Here is a 20,625-nt window from a genome sequence, read left to right on the forward strand (position 1 = left end):
CCAGTACTCCAATCAAAACAAAACAAAAAGTACTGAATATTCCCAGGTAAACTACTATGCTAGATACTGTTAAGAATTTAAAAACAATCCAAGCACGGTGACACACGTCTGTAATCCTAAATACTCCAGTGGCTGAGGGAGGAGAATCACAAGTTCGAGGCCAGCCTCAGCAAGTTAGCAAGTCTTGTCTCAAAATTCAAAAAATAAAAAGGGATGTGGCTTAGTGATTAAGTGGCCCTGGGATCAATCCTTGGTATAAAAAAAGAGGGGGCGGGGGCTAGGGATATAGCTCAAAGGTAGAGTACCTCTGGGTTCAATTCCCAGTATCAAAATAAAATAAAATAAAATAAAATTTAAAATATGCACACACCAGCTTCAAATATATAGGCAGTGAAGGAAAACTATATATAATCACAGAATCTCTTAGTGATAATAAAATGTCATGAAACTAATGAACAAAAACTTGGTTATCTCCTTCTTCAAAAACAATATAATTATTCTAAATAAAAGAGTCTTGGGCTGGGGTTGTGATTCAGTGTAGAGCGCTTGCTTAGCATGGGTGAGGCACTGGGTTCCATCCTCAGCACCACATAAAGATAAATAAATAAAGGTATTGTGTCCATCTACAACTACAAAATATTTTTTTTTTTTTTAAAATGAGTCTTAGCCTGAGGATGTGGCTCAAGCGGTAGCGCGCTCGCCTAGCATGCGTGCTGCCCGGGTTCGATCCTCAGCATCACATACAAAGATGTTGTGTCCACCGAGAACTAAAAAATAAATATTAAAATTCTCTCTCTCTCTCTCCCTCCCTCTCAGTCTTTAAAAAAAATGAGTCTTATTTGCTAACCATCTAAGAATTAACATTCATCTTGTAAGAATAAAGAGGTAAAGCTAGGTGCTATGACACAAGCCTCAAACCCAGCTACTTGGGAGGCTGAGGCAAGAGAACTAAAAGTTCAAGGTTAGTGAGTCCTGGTCTCAAAAAAAAAAAAAAAAAGGGAGGAGGAGGAGCTGAACAGAATCCTTCCTTTTCTAAAAGGAACACTTTGTTTAGATAATAATTTAACACTTCCCTCTTTACATTTTAAAATATTTAGAAATTTGATGTTGTAAAAATCAACCAATGGTAATTTCAGTTAAGTAAAGGTTTATGAAAATACCTTTGAAGTGTGAGGGTTAAGAAAGAAATTATTTCTAATCACAGCATTAGAAGTCATTGCTAAAAGATATGGGGGTTTCTTTATGAAGTTTTATGCCAGAAGATCCGACCATATGACCTAAGTCAAAGAGACACGGATTTTATTTTACTGTTATACACAGCCAGGGCTGGCAACCTTTTTTGAAAAAGGCCAGACAGAAAAGATGTTAGGTTTTGCAGGTCATATTATTTAGTCTCTGTTTTGTTTTGTTTAGCAACCCTTTAAAAAATATAAACCCATTCTTGGCAGGCTTTAAAAGAAGGCAGCTATATGCCAAAATCAGGCACATAATCCACAGACCCTTATACAGAAGAAAGGCAGTTCTCAACTACTAACTCTCCCAAACACAACCACCTCTCTTGCAATTTTAAATAATTTGAAATACAGCAGGAATTAGGGGTTCAAAAGACTGTAAGTAGAAGATCTAACTTTTCAAAAAGTGAGTTGATAGCTCAGAGGGCCCAAGTGACTTGCTTATTATACCATAAAAGCCAAATGCACACTTTCTCTCCTTCCCTTTCCATTTCTGGAATGCTTGTTCAAAGCTGAGGACTTCCTTTAAAATAAAGTACATTGGAGCTTTATTGCATTCGCAGCTTAAAATATCTGTTTTACCAAATATTTTTTTCACACATTCTTTTTAGCATGTTCAAGAAATTCACACTAAAATAAGAATCATGGAAAACCTGTAATAATTTTTAAAAAATACTGAGCTAGCAGGAGGCTTAAGGAGGCTCAGAATTCAGTGCAGCCAGGTGGGGCAAGCTGGCTTCTGAGTGGGAGCCTAAGCAGGCTGCTGGCTGGAGGGGCAGTGCAGGATTCTGAACATTCCAGAGAGCAGGGTAGGTGCCAGCCAATGCTCCTCCCTAGAACACACAGGGCTACCATGCAAATGCCTTAAAGGAAGAGTCCGATCCTGACCATCCAACATTTACCCTCTTACTGTAACATTGAATTACCAATTACTTTAATGCCACTTCCCAGAGTTGATCATGTGTAAAAACTAGAACATTCTCATTTTTCTTCAAATGGTAAAACTAAAGTTATTCTTTGTATCTGAGTTTCTAGTTGTTACCCGTAAGCATTTCTAATTAAAAGCTACTTTTATTATAAATGAAGAGATTTTTTGAAGCAAAAACAGAAATATTTGAAACAAACTTTACCTAAATTTAGACCATGAACTTTAAAACTACATTAAATAAGTTTACCACTCTGTACCACAAAACCATTTCGTGGGTGTCAATTCTGTATATAAGGTTTGAAACCTCTTGGACCTTTTAAAATATATAATATATAAATCTGTAAATTATTATACAGATTTTATCAATATTATTTTGACACATCATGTACCATCCATCTTAAGCAGCAGTATCACCTACCAACTCCTGAAATATCACAATTCCATCAAGTATAGATTCACCCAAAAATTTCATTTTAGATATGAGTGAATATGTTTTCACCATACCCTGTTCTTACATATCAGGTAAGAAGAATTTGATTCCTTTAAGATTCAAAACAAGCATGTTCTCTTCATTAAAAAAGATTAAAGAAAAAAATCATCACTTCTTAATGATTCATAAACCACTCCTAAGTCTCCTTTTTATTCTACTGTATTTAAAAATTGTTCTTCCTGAAGTTTCAATTTAAAGTCCTCTCTGATTCTTTCCAGCAATTCTGGTTTAAAAATAACATCCAATGCAGTCATTGCTAGAGCCTTGGCTGTTCGCAAAGTGTAGAACTGAGCTTCTTGTGATCCTAAAGGATAGAGAAAATGAATTAAAATATTTCTACGTTTATTAAAAATCAACTTATTAATTCCTCAGGTTAAGTCCCCCAATCCCTAAGTTGCCTCTCCAACTACCCACCACGGAATCTATTTCTGAAATAACAAGCTAAACTAAGTAGTTAGAAAGGCACTACTGATAGGAAAAGAGTGAGCACATGTGAAAACCTGCACTCTCAACAGCCTACCTGCAGCTTTAGTGTACTCTTCAGTATGATTCAAGGCGTTGGATCCAATATAAAAATATGGATGAATTCCAGGGACCACAAAAGAAACATTTCCAAAATCGGTAGATCCTTGGAATGCATAAAGAAAGATATATTTGGTTAAATACTTTGCATGACGAAATTGTAACCTGAACTTGGTTATGGTTCTCTGTCCTGTTAGACCTAGTGAAGTGAACACCCTGCAGAGTTGGCCACAGGCTCATGCTCTCACTGCCTCCCCTTTCACCTGCATCAGTCCCCACACAGCTGTCAGAAAGGTCTCCCAAGACCTACTCTCTCCCAACCAAGACTACTCTCACTTGCCCTCCTAGCAGCCTCCACAGTGGGCTGCTCCCTTTCCTGCCTTCTGTGAACTATGATGGTCCCTTCCTCTGTTTCCCTTGGAGGTTTAACTTCCTCTCTGCAACCATGAAACATTACTATTCAAGACTCAATTCTAGGCTCTTTCCTCTTATCCTGCCATATTCTTTTTTTTTTATTGGTTGTTCAAAACATTACAAAGCTCTTGATATATCATATTTCATACATTAGATTCAAGTGGGTTATGAACTCCCATTTTTACCCCAAATACAGATTGCACAATCACATCAGTTACACATCCACATTTTTACATAATGCCCCATTAGTAACTGTTGTATTCTGCTACCTTCCTATCCTCTACTATCCCCCCTCCCCTCCCCTCCCATCCCATCTTCTCTCTCTACCCCATCTACTGTAATTCATTTCTCTCCTTGTTTATTTTCCCATTCCTCTCACAACCATCCTGCCATATTCTTGCTCAAGATTTTGTTCATACATATCGCTTCAAATAACCACCAACTCTAACTTGGTCTTTTCTGAGCTCCATGCTTGTACATCCAATTGTTAACTGTTAACTCTTTTTTTTTAAAGAGAGAGGGAGAGAATTTTTTTAATACTTATTTTTTAGTTTTCAGTGGACACAACATCTTTGTTTGTATGTGGTGCTGAGGATCGAACCAGGGCTGCTCGCATGCCAGGCGAGCGCGCTACCGCTTAAGCCACATCCCCAGCCCAACTGTTAACTCTTCTTGGATGTCTTCAAAGTAGATCAAACACAGCCAAAGTGTTTGGCAATCTTTGCAGTCCCCTAGCTGCCACTTTAAGACTTACCATGTGAGGGCAGGACTTCCAGGGAGGGCATCTCTGAACTCCTGCCCTCCTTCCTGAACACTTACCTGCATCTACTTTTCTCAACTACTCTTTGTGTGTGTGTGGGGGGGGGGGGGGCTGCTGGGGATTGAACCCAGGGCCTTGTTCAACTATTTCTTTTAAAATCAAAATTCATAAGCTTCCTGTTCTTCAACCCTACCCATCAATACTGTTTTCCAAATGCCTCAGAAGCCTAACACTTTTCCCTTGACCATCACCATCACCATCACCATCACCTGTCCCTAGTGTACATAATTACCACCTCTTGTTGGAACTGATATAACAGTCTCCTAATTGGTCTAGCAGCATCTACTTTGCCAATATTTTTTCCATTTTTTAAAAATTTTTTCAATCTTAATATGGTCTGACTCCATTCACCTTCCTAACCCTGGTTTCAGACCACACTCCCACTGCTCCACCTCAGCCACTCTGGACACTATAGGACTTCTACACATGCAGTCCCCTCTCCACCTGCTTTAAACATCATTTCTTCAGTGAACTCTTACTTTATCTCCATGGTAAGGTCCTCTAGCAAAGGCTCTCACAGTATTGTATTACAATCCTCCATAAAATTTTCCAGGTTTCATTTTATTTTATTTTTTGTACTGGGGATTGAACTTGGGGGCACTTGACCACTGAGTCACATTCCCAGCCCTATTTTGTATTTTATTTAGAGACAGAGTCTTACTGAGTTGCTTAGCACCTGGCTTTTGCTAAGGCTGGCTTTGAACTCATGATCCTCCTGCCTCAGCCTCCAAAGCCACTGGGATTACAGATGTGCGCAAAGGTACCTGGCTTCATTTTCCATTTATTGGCTTATTTGGTTAATGTCTCTCATAAACCACATTCTGAAACTCTCTAAGGCAAAAAGCAATATTTTAAATCACCATGCTTCTAGCCTCTCACTTGACTGACACTAACATCTGCTAAATATATCATAGTAAAAACAAAGCCTTCTGTTCACTCAATAGATATTTACTGAATGCTTATTATGTGTCAAACACTGTTTCTGGCAAAGTTAGACTATACAAGAATGAGTGGTAAGAGAATGAAAGCAAAATATTTAACAGCAGTTAATGTTTATCTGGAATTACCATGTTCCAAATGAAATTCTAATGCTTCATTAACATTTGAAAAGTTCTTATTTTATACAGGAAGAAACCAAAGTATAGAGTCATGTATCCATAATCTCATAGCTACTAGTTATGTAGTAAAGGCAGACCAAGGCCAAGCTTTGGAGCTCTGGAAAAATGATTCACTGGAAAACATTCATTGAGCACATAGTAGTACCAGGAATGGCTCCAGACACTCAGGATACATGGTGATGGCACATCAGTGGACAAGATGGTCAAATGCCTGCTAAGTATTTTAATATCTTACTTGTGGAGGTAGATCCTAGAGCCTGCAAACCATATCCAAATTATAGCCACTTTATTCTACTGTTTGTCTATTATATAAAATCCAATCTGGATACCACAGGATCTCTGCACATGCTGTTTGTCTATTATATAAAATCCAATCTCTGGGTAGATCTGACCATGCATCTTCCCTCCCACAGCTAGACTGCATAAACATGCTAGCATAAAAGTACAGGAACATGAAAGTAGCCTTGACAATAAATTCATGGTCTTAATACTGAGCTGAGTTCTTGATGCTGTTCAGAACATACACACACAACTGATGCCTGGCCAACTCCTGACAGTGGCAATTCTTTCAGTCCTCCAGCTGCCACTTCAAGGCTTACCATGTGAAGGCAGAACCTCTTAGGGAGGGCATCTCTGAATTCCTGCCCTCCTTCCTGAACATTTACCTGCATCTACTTCTCTCAGCTATTTCTTTTAAAAACCTTTTCTATGTTTTCATCCACTCTGCTTTCCTTTAAAGCTAACTTTCTTTTTTTTTTTTAAAGAGAGAGGGAGGGAGAGAGAGAGAGAGAATTTTAATATTTATTTTTTAGTATTTGGCGGACACAACATCTTCGTTTGTATGTGGTGCTGAGGATCGAACCCAGGCCGCACGCATGCCAGGCGAGCGCACTACTGCTTGAGCCACATCCCCAGCCCCATAAAGCTAACTTTCTTGAAAAAAGAAGGATCTTCCTTTGCTATCTCTACTATCTCACCAGTCAATGTAGTGGGTAAAGATGTGAGATCTAGCATCTGGTCTCACCAGCCACCCATTATTTTCTTTCAAACAATCCACAAATTTCTAATTGCTGGTGCAATGAATACTAGACCATACTTACCTTATTCAACCTCTATAAGCACCTGACATGATTTATTCCTCCTTCCCTTCTAGAAGTTCTCTACTCCTTTGGCTACCATGACCTCACTCTCTCCTGATTATCTTCTCTGAGCATGTTGTCTCTTTCTCCATCAAGGAGACAATGTGTCCTTGCTTATCTCTTAAAAGCTGTTGACCCCAGTGTTCCATCTTCGGGCATCTTCTCCCTCTTCATACTTGGGCAATCTTACTAACAACAACCTCCCTAAATCTCCTACCTGTACAATTTTTGTGGTTCTAGATTCAAAAGACTTCTGAATAGCTCCACTTTAGAATTTCTACACTTTCTCTTGAACTTCTTCTCATAAATGATATCAGTACTCCATTTTTATTATGATGTATTTTTGGTTCTACTTCACAATATCTATTTTTCTATCTTAGGAGGTACATCTGTAACTTGCAGGTCTCTTTAGTAATAATATTCTTTAAAAAGAAAAAATCTAAATAGTCCAAATATTACTTAACATATTAATTATGCTATTTAATGCATGCATATATATTTTAAATCCTAACAGCTGTCTGTGACTCTTCAGAATGTGAAAATGCCCCAAATAACTAAATACTTTATAACCTGCTCATTATAATAACTGAGAATAAATTAAAATTCTACATCCCATTTTAGTAGCTTATTCAAAAATTAGAACTAAGGAAACTGAAACACTAGAAATATTCAGAAAACAGATCAAAAATTAGGTTGGCTACTTATAAAAACAAGTCTGCTAACTTGACAGTCTATACACACTGAAGAATCCATTAGTTTTCCCCCAACCATTAAGTTTGTGAAAATGTCATTAAAAACATTAGCAGTACTTCCTTACCTCCAAAACCATTTAATTGAAGATGGCATTACTCATCCTCAGGTAGCTCGCAATACAATAAAAGAACTTAATTACCTGAAGTGTCATTCAGCATTATATCTTCTGAAATGAATTCCATTCCCAGCTTTTCTCCATTCTCCATGTAAGCTTTCCATAGGCTCTTGTTGGGTAGAACATTGTAATAATCATGTGCTCCACCTTTAATTTCTACCTAATAAAAAAAATTACAAAACAAATTTTGAAATTTAAAAAAATGCAAATTCTCTAATTTTCAATCCAGTGAGGGTTCTCTCTAACAGGAATAGATTTGTTGTTTTTGGCCAGGGATGGGGGGGTGTACTGGGGATTGAACCCAAAAGTGCTTAACCACCAAGCCACAACCCCACCAGTTTTTATATTTTATTTTGAGATAGAGCCTCGCTAAATTGCTGAGCCTGGCTTTGAACTTGCAATCCTCCTGCTTCAGCCTTCCAAGCCACTGGGATTTCGGGCATGTGTTACCATGCCCAGCCAAGAGGGGCACTTTTCCATCTAGACATAAGCTTACTCAAATTCCCTACCTTAAAAAAAAAAAAAATGTATCTTATAGTGAAAGTCTTTAAGACCCTATCTCCCTAATGTTTTAAATTATCTAAACCACATAATGTCACCAAGCTCTAAACTAGCCAGCAAGTGTCAACTTCAGTCATCTGAAGAAGGTGTAGGGAGAGCCCAGAAATTACTATTTTAACCAGCATCCCCAAGTAATTCTGATGCAGGTGGCAAAAAAAAAAAAAAAAAAAAAAAAAAAAAACAGTCTGAGGAATACAACTCTAGTTTCAGTGTCCAAAAGAAAAAAAATTGAGCTTCACTAACATTCAACATACAAAATGACACTGATACCCCTGCCTGGTCCGAAAGGTACCCTGCAAGAAATACCAAAGTTTCACAATGAGAAGGGGTTGACAGTGGTCCTCATTTATTAATTTAAGTGTATGAAGATACAGACAGTGTATGTTAAGTGTACTAATAGTAATGTGGATAGTAAGTTTCAGGAAGAATCTGAGGCAAGAAATCACTAGCCTGGGGTGTGTATGTGCCCAGTTAAGTGGATTTATAGATTCAGGACTAACTCAAATCGACAATTCCCTTGGACTAAATATAATATCAAAAATGATAGCAAATGCCAATCATGAAATAGCAGAGATCACATTTCTTCCCTTCTTGGTAACATCTAAGGTAGAAACAATGACAATTTAGTCACATCTTTCAAGTCAGTCAAAATATAAGAAATTATTAAAACATCACTTAAATAGATTTAAATACTATAACAATAAACTTTACTAAGGGAATATTGTACACTTTGAGAGATAGGCTAATGGTAAGAGTTCACATATATATTTTATAAACAAATATTTAAATATTTATAGGTAAGTAAGGGAATAAAAGCTTAGTTTGTACTGCCCTAAACTATGGATGCTTTATAATTATATACTAATTCTATACCTACTGTCTGTAATGGCATATGAGGCTATGTACTTTCTCTTACAATTGTCCACGTATCTATTTATCTATTCACAACAACACATGAGCTTTTACAGAATTCTTCCCTTTGTTGATCACATTTCCCATCTGTGCGCTCTCACTCTGTCCTTCACATACCTGAAAGTATGATCATCCTTAAAAGCTCCATTCAGATCTATAGTCTTCCATAAAATCTTCCTTTTTACACCCCCAGGCCAGTGATTTCCTGTCTCATATTCTTCCTAACACTTACTATCCACATTACTATTAATACACTTAACATACACAGTTTGAGAATTACTGCTACCATGAAACACTGCTACCATGTGAACAAATCATACATCACTAGACTACGGAGGACAGAAAAAATGTTAATACTTGTGAAGGTTATGCTCTTATCTGTTCACAAACACTATTTCATTTATCTCTCAAAAGAACTCTAAGATTGTGTCATTATCCCTATTTGCAAATGAGAAAATGGAGACTCAGAGATACAAATAATGTTTCGAGGCTGAGCAGCACAAGTCAAGATCTTGTCTCTCCAACTAGGTTATGTGCAAAATTCTTATTTTATATAATCCTAAAACTCACCCCACTTTATACCATACATGACTGATACTTAAATGCAAATCAGCAAATTCTCTTGACTAGCTTCTGTGTTTAACTTCCATTCCAGCCATTTAAGAGTATTTATATCACTATTTTAACAAAAACAGCTTTTGTAGATTTTGACATTAAGTTCCATTTACTGTAAGCATTTCTAAAAGCATAACTGCCAACAATGAAGGTTGTAACTTGCCAAAAGGCAGGGATTCTAGAGCAGCAATATCCAAATTACTCTATAAGATGATGTATAAGCCAGGAGTGGTGGCACATGCCTGTAATCCCAATGGCTGGGGAGACTGAGGCAGGAGGATCACAAGTTCAAAGCCGGCCTCAGCAAAAAGCAACTCAGTGAGACCCTGTCTCTAATAAAAATACAAAATAGGACTGGGGATGTGACTCAGTGGTTAAGTGCCCCTGAGCTTAATCCCTGGTACCAAAAAAAAAAAAAAAAAAGATGTGTAGTCTTCCCTTTTCAGACAATGAGTAAAATACATAAGAATTAAAGGCTTTCATATTAATTATTAGACCAACTCACTTTACAAATTCCAGACATCACTAGTGAGTACAGGCCCTGGGTTCAATCCCCAGCACCAAAATATTACCACCATCAAATGAGAAGGAGGCAAGCAAGTTAGGTTTCAATCTAATTTAACATAAACAGCCCAAGCCCACATATATACCTCTGATTATAATTAACTCTGAAAAGTTCTTACTGTGCACCCTGTAGCCAAAGCTGCAGATCTGAAGCAATCTTCTGCCTTTTTGGTCAAAACTTGAAGTTCTTTCAATGAGGGTGCACGGAAGTAATAAATTAATTCAGAGTAAGAGGGAATGATATTTGGTTTTACACCACCATTTTTTATTATACCTATAAAAAGAATCAAATTACTGAAATTAAGCCTATAATCATTACTTTAAGGTTAAATATAATCCATAAGTTTTTTAGACAATATGTACATAAAGAAAAATAATCTAAACCTATTTACTTCACTGATATACCAAAATCAAACATTTTAACAGTTATACAATATAAGTTTCTATTGAGAGAGTGATATTTCCTAGCTAAGAGGGAAAAAATTGCTTATAAGTACTTTATTCTAAGGAATCTATTTAACATTAGGAAATTATGATTCAGGGCTGAGGGTATAGCTCATTGATAGGGCACTAGCTTAACATAAGCAAGGCCCTGAGTTCTATCCCCAGCACCTCAGAAAGAAATTATAATCTAGATTATTAAAAAAAATTTAAAAATGTATAACTATAAAAAATGTGGTAATATCATAAACTATCTGGTAAATTTTTTCATTATTTTACTACAGTTGTACTGTTTGATAAAATTTTGACATTAAAAAAAAAACAATGTTTGAGGTTCTATAATTACCCTCATACTTCAAGAATTCCATAAATCCTCTAAATGGTATTTAGCTCTGGGAAAATAATTTTCATACCAAAAAGAAATCATTCAGGTCAGGATCCTAAGTACTGCAAACTGTCAAAACAAACACATTTGGAACTACACAGAATGAAGATTTATCCAAAGTAATAACAAAATAGATATGCACAATCTAATTCTATATGACCTACTTAAAAATGTCTTTCTTTTTTTAATTTTTTTTAAATTTATATATGACAGTGGAATGCATTATAATTCTTATTACACATATAGAGCACAATTTTTCATATCTCTGATTGTATACAAAGTATATTCACACCAATTCCTGTCTTTCTACATGTACTTTGGGTAATAATGTCTAGCACATTCCATCATCTTAAAATATATTTCTAGGGGCTGAGGTTGTGGCTCAGTGGTAGAGCACTCACCTAGCATGTGTGAGGCCCTGGGTTCAATCCTCAGCACCACATAAAAATAAATGAAGGTATTGTGTCCAACTACAACTAAAAAATAAATTTTTAAAAATATATATTTCTATTATTTAAAAATTCCTATTTTTTTTCCTTTTAAAGAAAATAAGGCAGGAAATTGACAAAAGTGCAATTACTAACTGATTTCAGCCTATAGCAAAATTAACAGGTAAAAAAATAGATATTAAACTATAACAAAATATGTACCTTTAAGACAGTATACTTTATTACTGTATTTATATTATGGTGACACACATAATTTTAAAAGATGCTCTTCATGGGGCCGGGCTGTGGCTCAGTGATAGAGTGCTTGCCTAGCATGTGTAAGGCATTGGGTTCAATTTTCAGCGCCACATTTAAATAAATGAATAAAATAAAGGTCCATCAACATCTTAAAAAAAAAAAGATGTTCTTCAGGATGTAACAACCTTTATTAAAATCTTTACACCTTTTTAAATTTGAGGAATGGACAAAATGTTGTTAACATTAAGAGACAATGGGATAACCAGAAAATCAAGTTCTTACTTTCAAACACTGACAGAAAAAACAGTTCCCCACATAAAACTTCAGCTCTATTGCTCAAAGATGGCCATTCCATTTATGTACAATAGTTGTAAATATCTTCCTATCCACATATAAATATCCTAGTACCCTGTCACATGAATTCTGAAAATGTTCAAAATTTTAGAATTTTCATATGAAGTACATAACTATGTTTCCAATTTTTTAAAAAATCAAATATTAATTATATTTCACTGAAATATATTAAGCACCATTATACAAAATATATGACAGTAATACCATGAACTCTCCAGGCTGGTTTCATTTGCTGTCTTAACACAGACAAATTGTTGTAGGCAAGAACAGCAGCATCTAAGGCATTGACTCCTTCCCAGGGGTAAGCAGCAGCATGAGATGCTTTTCCATAGTATTTCACAGTCACACTAGGAAATAAAAAAATCATTGAAAAGGCTGGGGCTGGGGCTGAGTGATACAGCACTTGCCTAGCATGCATGAGGCTCTGGATGGGATCCTTAGCACCATGTAAAAATAAAATAAAGGTATTGTGTTCATCTACAACTAAAAAAAAAAAAAAATCATTGAAAATTACTCCCTCTAGTATCACTAAAGAAAAAAAAAATGCAGGTAGTTAGAACTACCAAACTATTATTCAAAATAAATTCACATTGCTGAAATTTTTACTTGCAAATTATTTGCAGTAAAAGCACTACATTTACTTGCATTAGTTACAACTTATTATTATGTGACATAGTACTTAACTCAAAGAAAGTATTCTAAATAGAGAAAGAAAATGTTGCTCAACCAACCTCCTACAGATTAAATTTGTACACAATTCAACTTGAACACATATGCAATACTGTATTACATGATGCAATTATAAAATAGGAATTCTTGCATCCTTTTACACTGTATGATGATAGCTCTCTATCAAAAGTCTGCAAAAACTCAGATAAGGGCTGGGAAATAGCTCAGTTGGTAGAGTGCTTATCTTGCATGCACAAGGCCCTGGGTTCAATCCCAGCACCCAGCACCACAAAAAAAAAAAAAAAAAAAAAAAAAAAAAAAACAACTCAGATAATTCTTTATTAGAAAGTAACATTTGAAATGGGCTAAGATAATCTTTGAAAATCACTTTATACTCACAATTTTATCATAAGATACCCTAGCAATATTTTAATGTTTCCAAATACTTTAGGTGGCTAACATTTTATTTAACTTAATTTGTTTCCAGCACTGGGGATGAAACCTGGGCCTCATACATGCTAGGCAAGCTCCCCACTACTGAGCTATATCCCCATACTTCATTAATGTTTTAAAATTCTATAAATTGGGCTGGGGATGTGGCTCAAGCGGTAGCACGCTCGCCTGGCATGCGTGCGACCCGGGTTCGATCCTCAGCACCACATACAAACAAAGATGTTGTGTCCACCGAAAACTAAAAAATAAATATTAAAAAAAAAATAATAAAAAAAATAAAATTCTATAAATTATCATTACTTCACTCCATGGTTTTCATATTCTCAGATTGTGAATTAAATACTTATAACTTTATAACTAAATAATAGTGTAACTAAGTGATTGACTTAATTAGTTAACACTTTTTAAACCTAATTAACTAGTATTGTTCACATTTAGACTAAAAAACCATTCTGGACATTCAGGAGTTCTTAGAATGCTACCAATTCTTATGTCATTCCTCACATTCTGTTAGCAGAACGAAGATAAGTAAAAACATTCAAACACATTTATAAGATTGTAAGATACTTATTTCCTTGACATATATCTTTTCACCATCACCTTGAAACTAGAGTATAAAATGGAAAAGGAAGTCCTTTATGAAAATGGCTCTAGTACCATTTCTTTTTTTTTTTCAGTTGTTGACTGATCTTTATATATTTATTTATATGTGGTGCTGAGAATCGAACCCAGTGCCTCACATTAGCCAGGCAAGCGCTCTTCCATTGAGCACTTAAATATACAATTAAAGAACAATAAACTACAGGAAAAGAAATATTAAAAGTTATTTTATATCAGCATTAATATTTTGGCCTTTAAAAACATACTTCAAGCAAAATAATATGAAATTATTTTCAAAACAAACTGTTTGATTTTGTTTTAACAAAACAAGGGCCTGTGAACTAGTTATGGTGGCACTTGCCTCTGGTGCCAGCTATTGGAGGTTGAAGCATGAGGATCAAGAGTTCAAGGCCAGCCTGGGCAAAACAGAAAGACCCATTTCAAAAAAAAAAAAACTTAAATTAAAAAATAGGGCCAAAACAATGTGGGTGGGTGTTTGTTTGTTTGTTTGTTTATTTATTTATTTATTTATTTATTTGCAACAGGGATTGAATCCAGGGGTGCTTAACCACTTAGCCACATCCCCACCCTTTTTTTTTTTTTTCTTACTTGAGACAGGGTTTCACTAAGTTACTTAGGGCCTAAATTGCTGCATCTGACTTTGAACTCACAATCTTCCTGCCTCAGCCTCCTGAGTCACTGGGATTACACACATGTGCCACTGCAACTAGCTAGAACAATATACTGAATGGCTGGGCATAGTGATACATGCCTGTAATCTCAGTGACTCAGGAGGTTGAGGTAAGAGGACTGTAAATTCAAGGCCAGCCTTAACAATATGGGAAATCTCTGTCTCAAAAAATAAAAAAAGAGCTGGGGATGTTTCTCAGTTCTAGAAGGCCCCTGAGTTCAACCCTGATTACCTCAATAAAACAAAATAAAATGTGTGTATGTGTATGTGTTAAGCTGAATTCCTCAGAGAGAGAAAAAAAAAACCTTCCTTCAATATTTAATTTATACATGTACCTATGCATGTCCTATAAACCTATGCATGTGCTATAAATACACCTCTAAAGAGGGGACTGGAGGGTTAGTGCTGTAGGTGCGTGGTAGAGTGCTTGCCTAGCATGTGTAAGGACCTGGGTTCCATCCTCAGCACTGGAGAAAACAACAGCAAAGAAGGGACTGGATATGGGAAAGGTGGCCAATAGGAAAAACTTGCTTTATCTTATTCATTATTAGAAATTTAAAGAGATAAATTAATAACTTTCTTTAAATTCTTCATCTTGTTCCTCTTTTGTGGAAATCTTAAAAAGATGACCCATGAAAAAACAAAGAAGCCAGACACTGAAACAGGCCTGGGGCCAAGTAGGCTGACTAATAAAACCATCTCTTACAAATCTTTTCAGTTGCAAAGGCAACTCCTTATCAAAGAATACACGCTTTCCAGAAATCAGATTCCTCTCAGAGTTCAAAACAGAACATAAATGTCACCATGTTCTGTTTGCTACTCCTGTTTTTTAGGCACTATTTTAGCAGCCCTATTATGAATACTATAATAAATCTCAATTAGAAGAGTCTTGCCAAATGTCACTCAATGTTAATCAAGACATCACATTATCTTTCAATACACTTTTTGTTTTGTTTTGGAGTCTTACCAAATGTCGTTCAATGTAAGTTAAGACATCACATTATCTTACAATATACTTTTGTGTGGGTGTGTGATGGGGGGTTGCTGGGGATTAAACTCAGGGCATTGTGCATAGGAGGCAAGCACTCTATCCCCAGCCCTTACAATACACTTCTTGTTTTGTTGTTCTGGGGTTTCAATAAATTGCCCATTCTGGTCTCCAAATTCATACAGGATCAAGCACTCCTCCCGCATGCCTCAGTCTTCCAAGTAACTGTAGCTATAGGCACACACCACTGCATCTGACTCAATTTACTGGGTTTTTGTTTTGTTTTGTTTTTAATTGGAGCATTATAATTATACATAGTGGTGGGATTCATTATACCATATTCATACATATCAATTTACTTTTTAAATGAAAAAAAAATTGGAGTGTTGGGCCCTTAGACATAAAAGTATTCTATAGTCAGTTATCCTCTAAGAAGTTTATCTGCAGCTTGATTACTTACTCATGTTCTGCCACATCGGGTAGATAAGCAGCATTCTCTTGGGATGGATGGGCCATGAAAACAACATCGAGGTTTTTAAAAGCTCCTGCTTCAATTAGATCAATTTTGCCACCACCATCTTCTTCTGCAGGGGTTCCCAGGACACTTATCTAGAGGGAAATACCTATTTCAGAGCAAAACAACAACAAAAAGTCCTAGTAGGAAAATATCAAACAGGTTCCCTCAAACATGTACTCACAATCTATATTAAGGTTCTTAAACTATGGAGACAGAGGATTTATGCAGTGGGCATAAAATATATGGTGCTAAATTAATCACAAAATTTAATTTACATTATTATACTAATTTGAAGTAATGTATGTATGTACCAGGGACACTATAAGAAACTTTCCCAATATTTATTTATTTTTTTCCCAATATTTATTGATAGTTATTTGTAATAACTCAAATTTGTATAACGAATGGCAAATATGAAAAAAAAGTTGAATATTACATACCTAGTTCCTCAAAATTTGCAAGGACTTATTTCTTAAAGCTTCTTCATGACTTAGACTTTTAGTATATGTATAGAGCTATTCATCAGCATTTTACTGGTAAGGAATTTTTCAAGTGACTTGTTAATCATTCTCACAACAACCCTGTGAGGTAGATGAGTAACCAGCATCATCATTTTGGGGAGGGTGGTTTTGAAAGTGTCTTGCCCCAGGTCAAAGAGCAAATCTTTGGGCACAGCTAAATTACCTTAGATGCCCTAACCTGCTGGCCTGAACTATTCCTTACTAAGATACCTACTTAAAAAGTCTTAACTCATTAATCCCTTATGAAGAGCATTAAACAAATCTTCATACCATGGTAAGAAATGGCCAACTACTACACAAACTTACTAATCAACCAAGGCAGATTTACTGGTCACCAATCACCTAATTAAACAAAAGAAAACTTTACAGAATAAACATTTTACTTTGAAACTTAAGCTTAACTTCTTCAATTTTAAAAAGCAAAAGAAAATTATCTATAAACAACTCATACTTTCAAGGTCATGTCTTTGAACACAATGGAACAACCTGGAAAAAAATTCTTGGCTTGCAAAGAGAATCAGCTCAAATTCCATTTTCAGATAAGACAGATAACCTTGCTAAACTGAGAACAGATAACCTTGCTAAGACAGATAAACTTGCTAAACTGAGAACAGATAACCTTGCTGAAACTGAGAACAATCATCTGGAATGTGAAGTTGGTACATTTCTCAAACTCCAGTTTTCTTTAGAAACCATAAAGTTTCCACACTCTTAAACTAGCTGCTCTTTATTCTTAACTCTAGACTTATAAAATGGATGGTCTATTGCTGACAGCTCCGAGTCTTTCATAAACCTGGTTAAAACTAAATCTCTCCAATGTTTTATGCAATGACAAAGGATATTCCCCCTTCCCAACAAAACAAAAAAGCTAATCTAAGGCAAAAACCAGCCCCTAGCGGCTGAAAATAGAAGGTAGCTAAAGAGAAAGCCTAGAGAGATGGAACTGTTAGGACAAAAGAGAAAGGTTACTGACATTGGGGGGAAATGGGCTAAATAATATTAAAACATTTGTCTTCCCTTTAACCTGAGTGATGATGATTGAATCTTAGCTCACAGAATGAAGAATAATATAACATCTGGAAAAACAGAATATCACAAGATTAAACTTGCCTAAGACAAACATAAACAACATTTCCCGTTTAAGGAATTGGTATATTTCTTAAAATTGTGAAATAAAAATTAAGACTTAAGGATGAACTTATCTTTGTACTAAATGTTCATTTGCTTTTCCATTATTAGTATAATTCTAGAAGTTAGAGGATTCTAATGGCTGAAATTTTCCTATTCAAAGACCAAGCAAATCATAACCCCTCTCCCTCCCCCCCTCCCTCCCTCCCTCTCTCTCTCTCTCTCTCTCTCTCTCTCTCTCTCTCTCTCTCTATATATATATATATATATATATATATATATATATATATATATATATACAGGTTTTCCTACAAAAATTACTTTCTCCTGAAGTAATTGGAGGAATTACTTGTCAGCAAATTGCAGTTGCCTCTCAGTCACCAAAAATAACCCGTAACAAAAACCAGGCTTGGTTCTCAATTCTTTCCAAGAGAAGAATCTCCTGAGTTGTTTATAACTACAAAAGTGGAAATAAAAAGTCTGCAGAAGGTCGCTAGTCGGCAACACGTTTAGTCCTGACTTTCTTTCGGGGATTCTTTTCTGCCTTTTGCCAAAGGGATGGCCACACGTCGAGCGCACTCCCTACACCGGCCCAGGGACTAAGGTGCAAGGGATGTACCGGCCCCACCTCACCTTCACCGATGGAGGAGGCCCAGGGAGGCTCTCTAGGGCCCCCCTCAATCCCAGAGCGGCCGCCGCCCCAACCTCGGCTATGAGGTTGTGACCGCAGGCGTGGCCGATGCCGGGCAGCGCGTCGTACTCGCAGAGGAAGCCCAAGTGCAGCGCGCACCGCGTTGCGCTCCGTGTCTCCCATTCCACGCGAAAGGCGGTCGGCAGCTGATAGTGCGGCTGCACCACCCAGGAGGCGGCCGGCGGCTCCTGCTCGAAGAAGCCCGTCAGCACACGGTGGGCACGGTGTTCCTCGTAGGCCAGCTCAGGCTCGCTCCAGATGGCTTGGCTCAGGGCCCCCAGCCGCTCAGCCGCCTCGTCGATGCGCTCCGCCGCGCGCAGTTTCAGCAGCTCCAGCTCTGAGAAGCCATCGCACGCAACCCCGACCGTCGGCCGCTCCCCTTCGGGTTTCATCGTGCCCAGGTCCCGCAACCCTTCAGGACTCAGCCCGCACGCTCAACTGCACCGAGCGCCCCGCCGCACTTGCTCACTGGAACCCCGGCCGCGCGCGCAGTGGACAGCACATCTCTCGGCCCCGCCCTGCGCGCCCTGGCAGGTGCTCCACCCCGCGGGTTGGGGGGGGGGGGCTGTGAAGAAGGCGGGGCCCGGGAATCCACGGTCTTACTGGCTGTCTGGGAGGTTGATTTACACTCCAAAACTCATTCTTACTTTTCCGTCTTATTTTCCATAGCCGCCAAAAGAGTACGTTCTTTTGGTTAATAGCCATCATCGGAGGCGGGCAAGCTGGAGATACTCATCTTAAAAACGCCACTCTCTTTTCTAAATAAGTGATACAAGATTTTTAGTTTTTAAAAGATGACGTCAGTATAAATGCTGTATAAAGAACACAGTCCTCAAGACGACACATTTCAGTTCTCAGTGCTGCCCTCTCTTTCTTCTCCTTGAGACTGTATTGTCTAAAAGTTGCGACTGCTTTAAATAATTTTCTGGTTAGAACAAAATTATAAAGCCACCTGGATTACATAGAAAGCTCTTGATGTGTATTAGCTATCATACTATAGTTCATTTGAACAGAATAGAAATCAGAATTTAAAATAGATTTAAGCCCAGGAGCAGTGGCACAGTAATCCTAGCGACTGGGGAGGCTGAAGCAGGAGAATTGCAAGTTCAAAGCCAGCCTCATCAATTTAGGAAGGCCCTGCCTCTTGATAAAATATTTTAAAGGGGGTGGGGGTGGTGCTGTAGCTCAGTGGTAGAGCGCCTGCCTCCCATGTATGAGGCACTGGGTTTTGTCCTCGGCACCACATAAAAATAAATAAATAAAGATATTGTGTCCATCTACAACTAAAAAGTTTAAGAAAAAAAAAATATTTAAGAAGGGTTGGGGATGTGGCTCAGTGGTTAACCCTCCTGGGTTCAATCCTCGGTACCTGCCCCCCACTAAAAATGGATTTAGAAAACACAATTAAACAAAATATTTATGGTAAAAATATTCATGCTACTTTATTGATTTAGACAGTTGCTTTGAGTTTGTTGATTTGAAAGGGAACATATGACTAGTTTCATTTACAATTTTAATTGATGCTGAACTCAAGTAACATGATATGTGCAGCTGGTGTTCACATTATAACTGAGTTTTAAATTACCCAGTGAACAACTTCAAGATGTCATGCTCTTGTTTTTGTCCAGAGTGAAGCATAAAATCTGAAAATCTGTTGTTGATGATATGCCTATTAATAACATTGTAAAGGTTTATGTCTGAGGTTTTTCACATATTAAAAGCTTCTATCAGCTCTTCCTATCTATGCTCTTAATTGTCCAACTGAACTAAGACACAATATATTTGTGTAAAAAGCCAAATGTATCATTTGAAAAGTCTAAAGGAAGCTAACATGTGAAGACAATCAACTACTGTTTTTACTACTTTATCTAACAGTGACAGAATAAAATGTCATATTCTAACTTGAAAACACTGTCTTTATCATTTAACACCTTGATACTCAATATTAAAGACAATAAATATAGTACTAAATTCCTGGATTCCCTTAGCTGTGCTTAATAGAGCTTTTCTGGTATGCCCCTGACAAAAACCTCCTGTATCCATGAGATTCAATATTATTGTGCTCAGTTAGTTGGCTAAAAATCCAGGACTGTGTTAGAGAAAAACAATAGATGACATTTATATAGCATTACTCTGTACCAGGCACTGTTCCAAGTGCTTTACATGTATTAGCACATTTCATCCTTATCCTAAATTTGAGGTTGTTAATGTGATTATATATCTTCATTTTACAGATTAAAGTCTGAGATTACACAACTATTAAGTAGTAGAGCCAGTGTTATACAGAAGCCAGAGTCTTTAGCCACCATGCTCAATTG

General features: G+C 36.9%; 1 protein-coding gene across 1 annotated transcript; it reads right to left on the bottom strand.

Moving 5' to 3' along the window:
- Positions 1-657: 657 nt before the first annotated feature.
- On the bottom strand, positions 658-20,180 carry Pm20d2 (peptidase M20 domain containing 2). Its single transcript, XM_026411086.2, has 7 exons — positions 18,250-20,180; positions 15,911-16,059; positions 12,254-12,396; positions 10,303-10,457; positions 7,556-7,691; positions 3,171-3,278; positions 658-2,954 (listed from the first exon to the last, which is right to left on the bottom strand). The coding sequence occupies exons 1-7, from the start codon at positions 18,697-18,699 to the stop codon at positions 2,800-2,802; spliced, it is 1,296 nt and encodes a 431-aa protein (XP_026266871.1). The 5' UTR covers positions 18,700-20,180; the 3' UTR covers positions 658-2,799.
- Between the last annotated feature and the right edge of the window lie 445 nt (positions 20,181-20,625).

The sequence above is a fragment of the Urocitellus parryii genome, chromosome 8, assembly GCF_045843805.1.
Source record: "Urocitellus parryii isolate mUroPar1 chromosome 8, mUroPar1.hap1, whole genome shotgun sequence".
NCBI lineage: Eukaryota > Metazoa > Chordata > Mammalia > Rodentia > Sciuridae > Urocitellus > Urocitellus parryii.

Coding starts and splice junctions, on each gene's coding strand:
- Pm20d2 (XM_026411086.2), bottom strand. CDS start 18,699: ATGAAACCCGAAGGGGAGCGGCCGACGGTCGGGGTTGCGTGCGATGGC. Junction 7,692..10,302: donor CTTTGGCTACAGGGTGCACA/GTAAGAACTTTT, acceptor TTTTTTTATTAG/GTAGAAATTAAAGGTGGAGC. Junction 3,279..7,555: donor AATGCTGAATGACACTTCAG/GTAATTAAGTTC, acceptor ATGCATTCCAAG/GATCTACCGATTTTGGAAAT.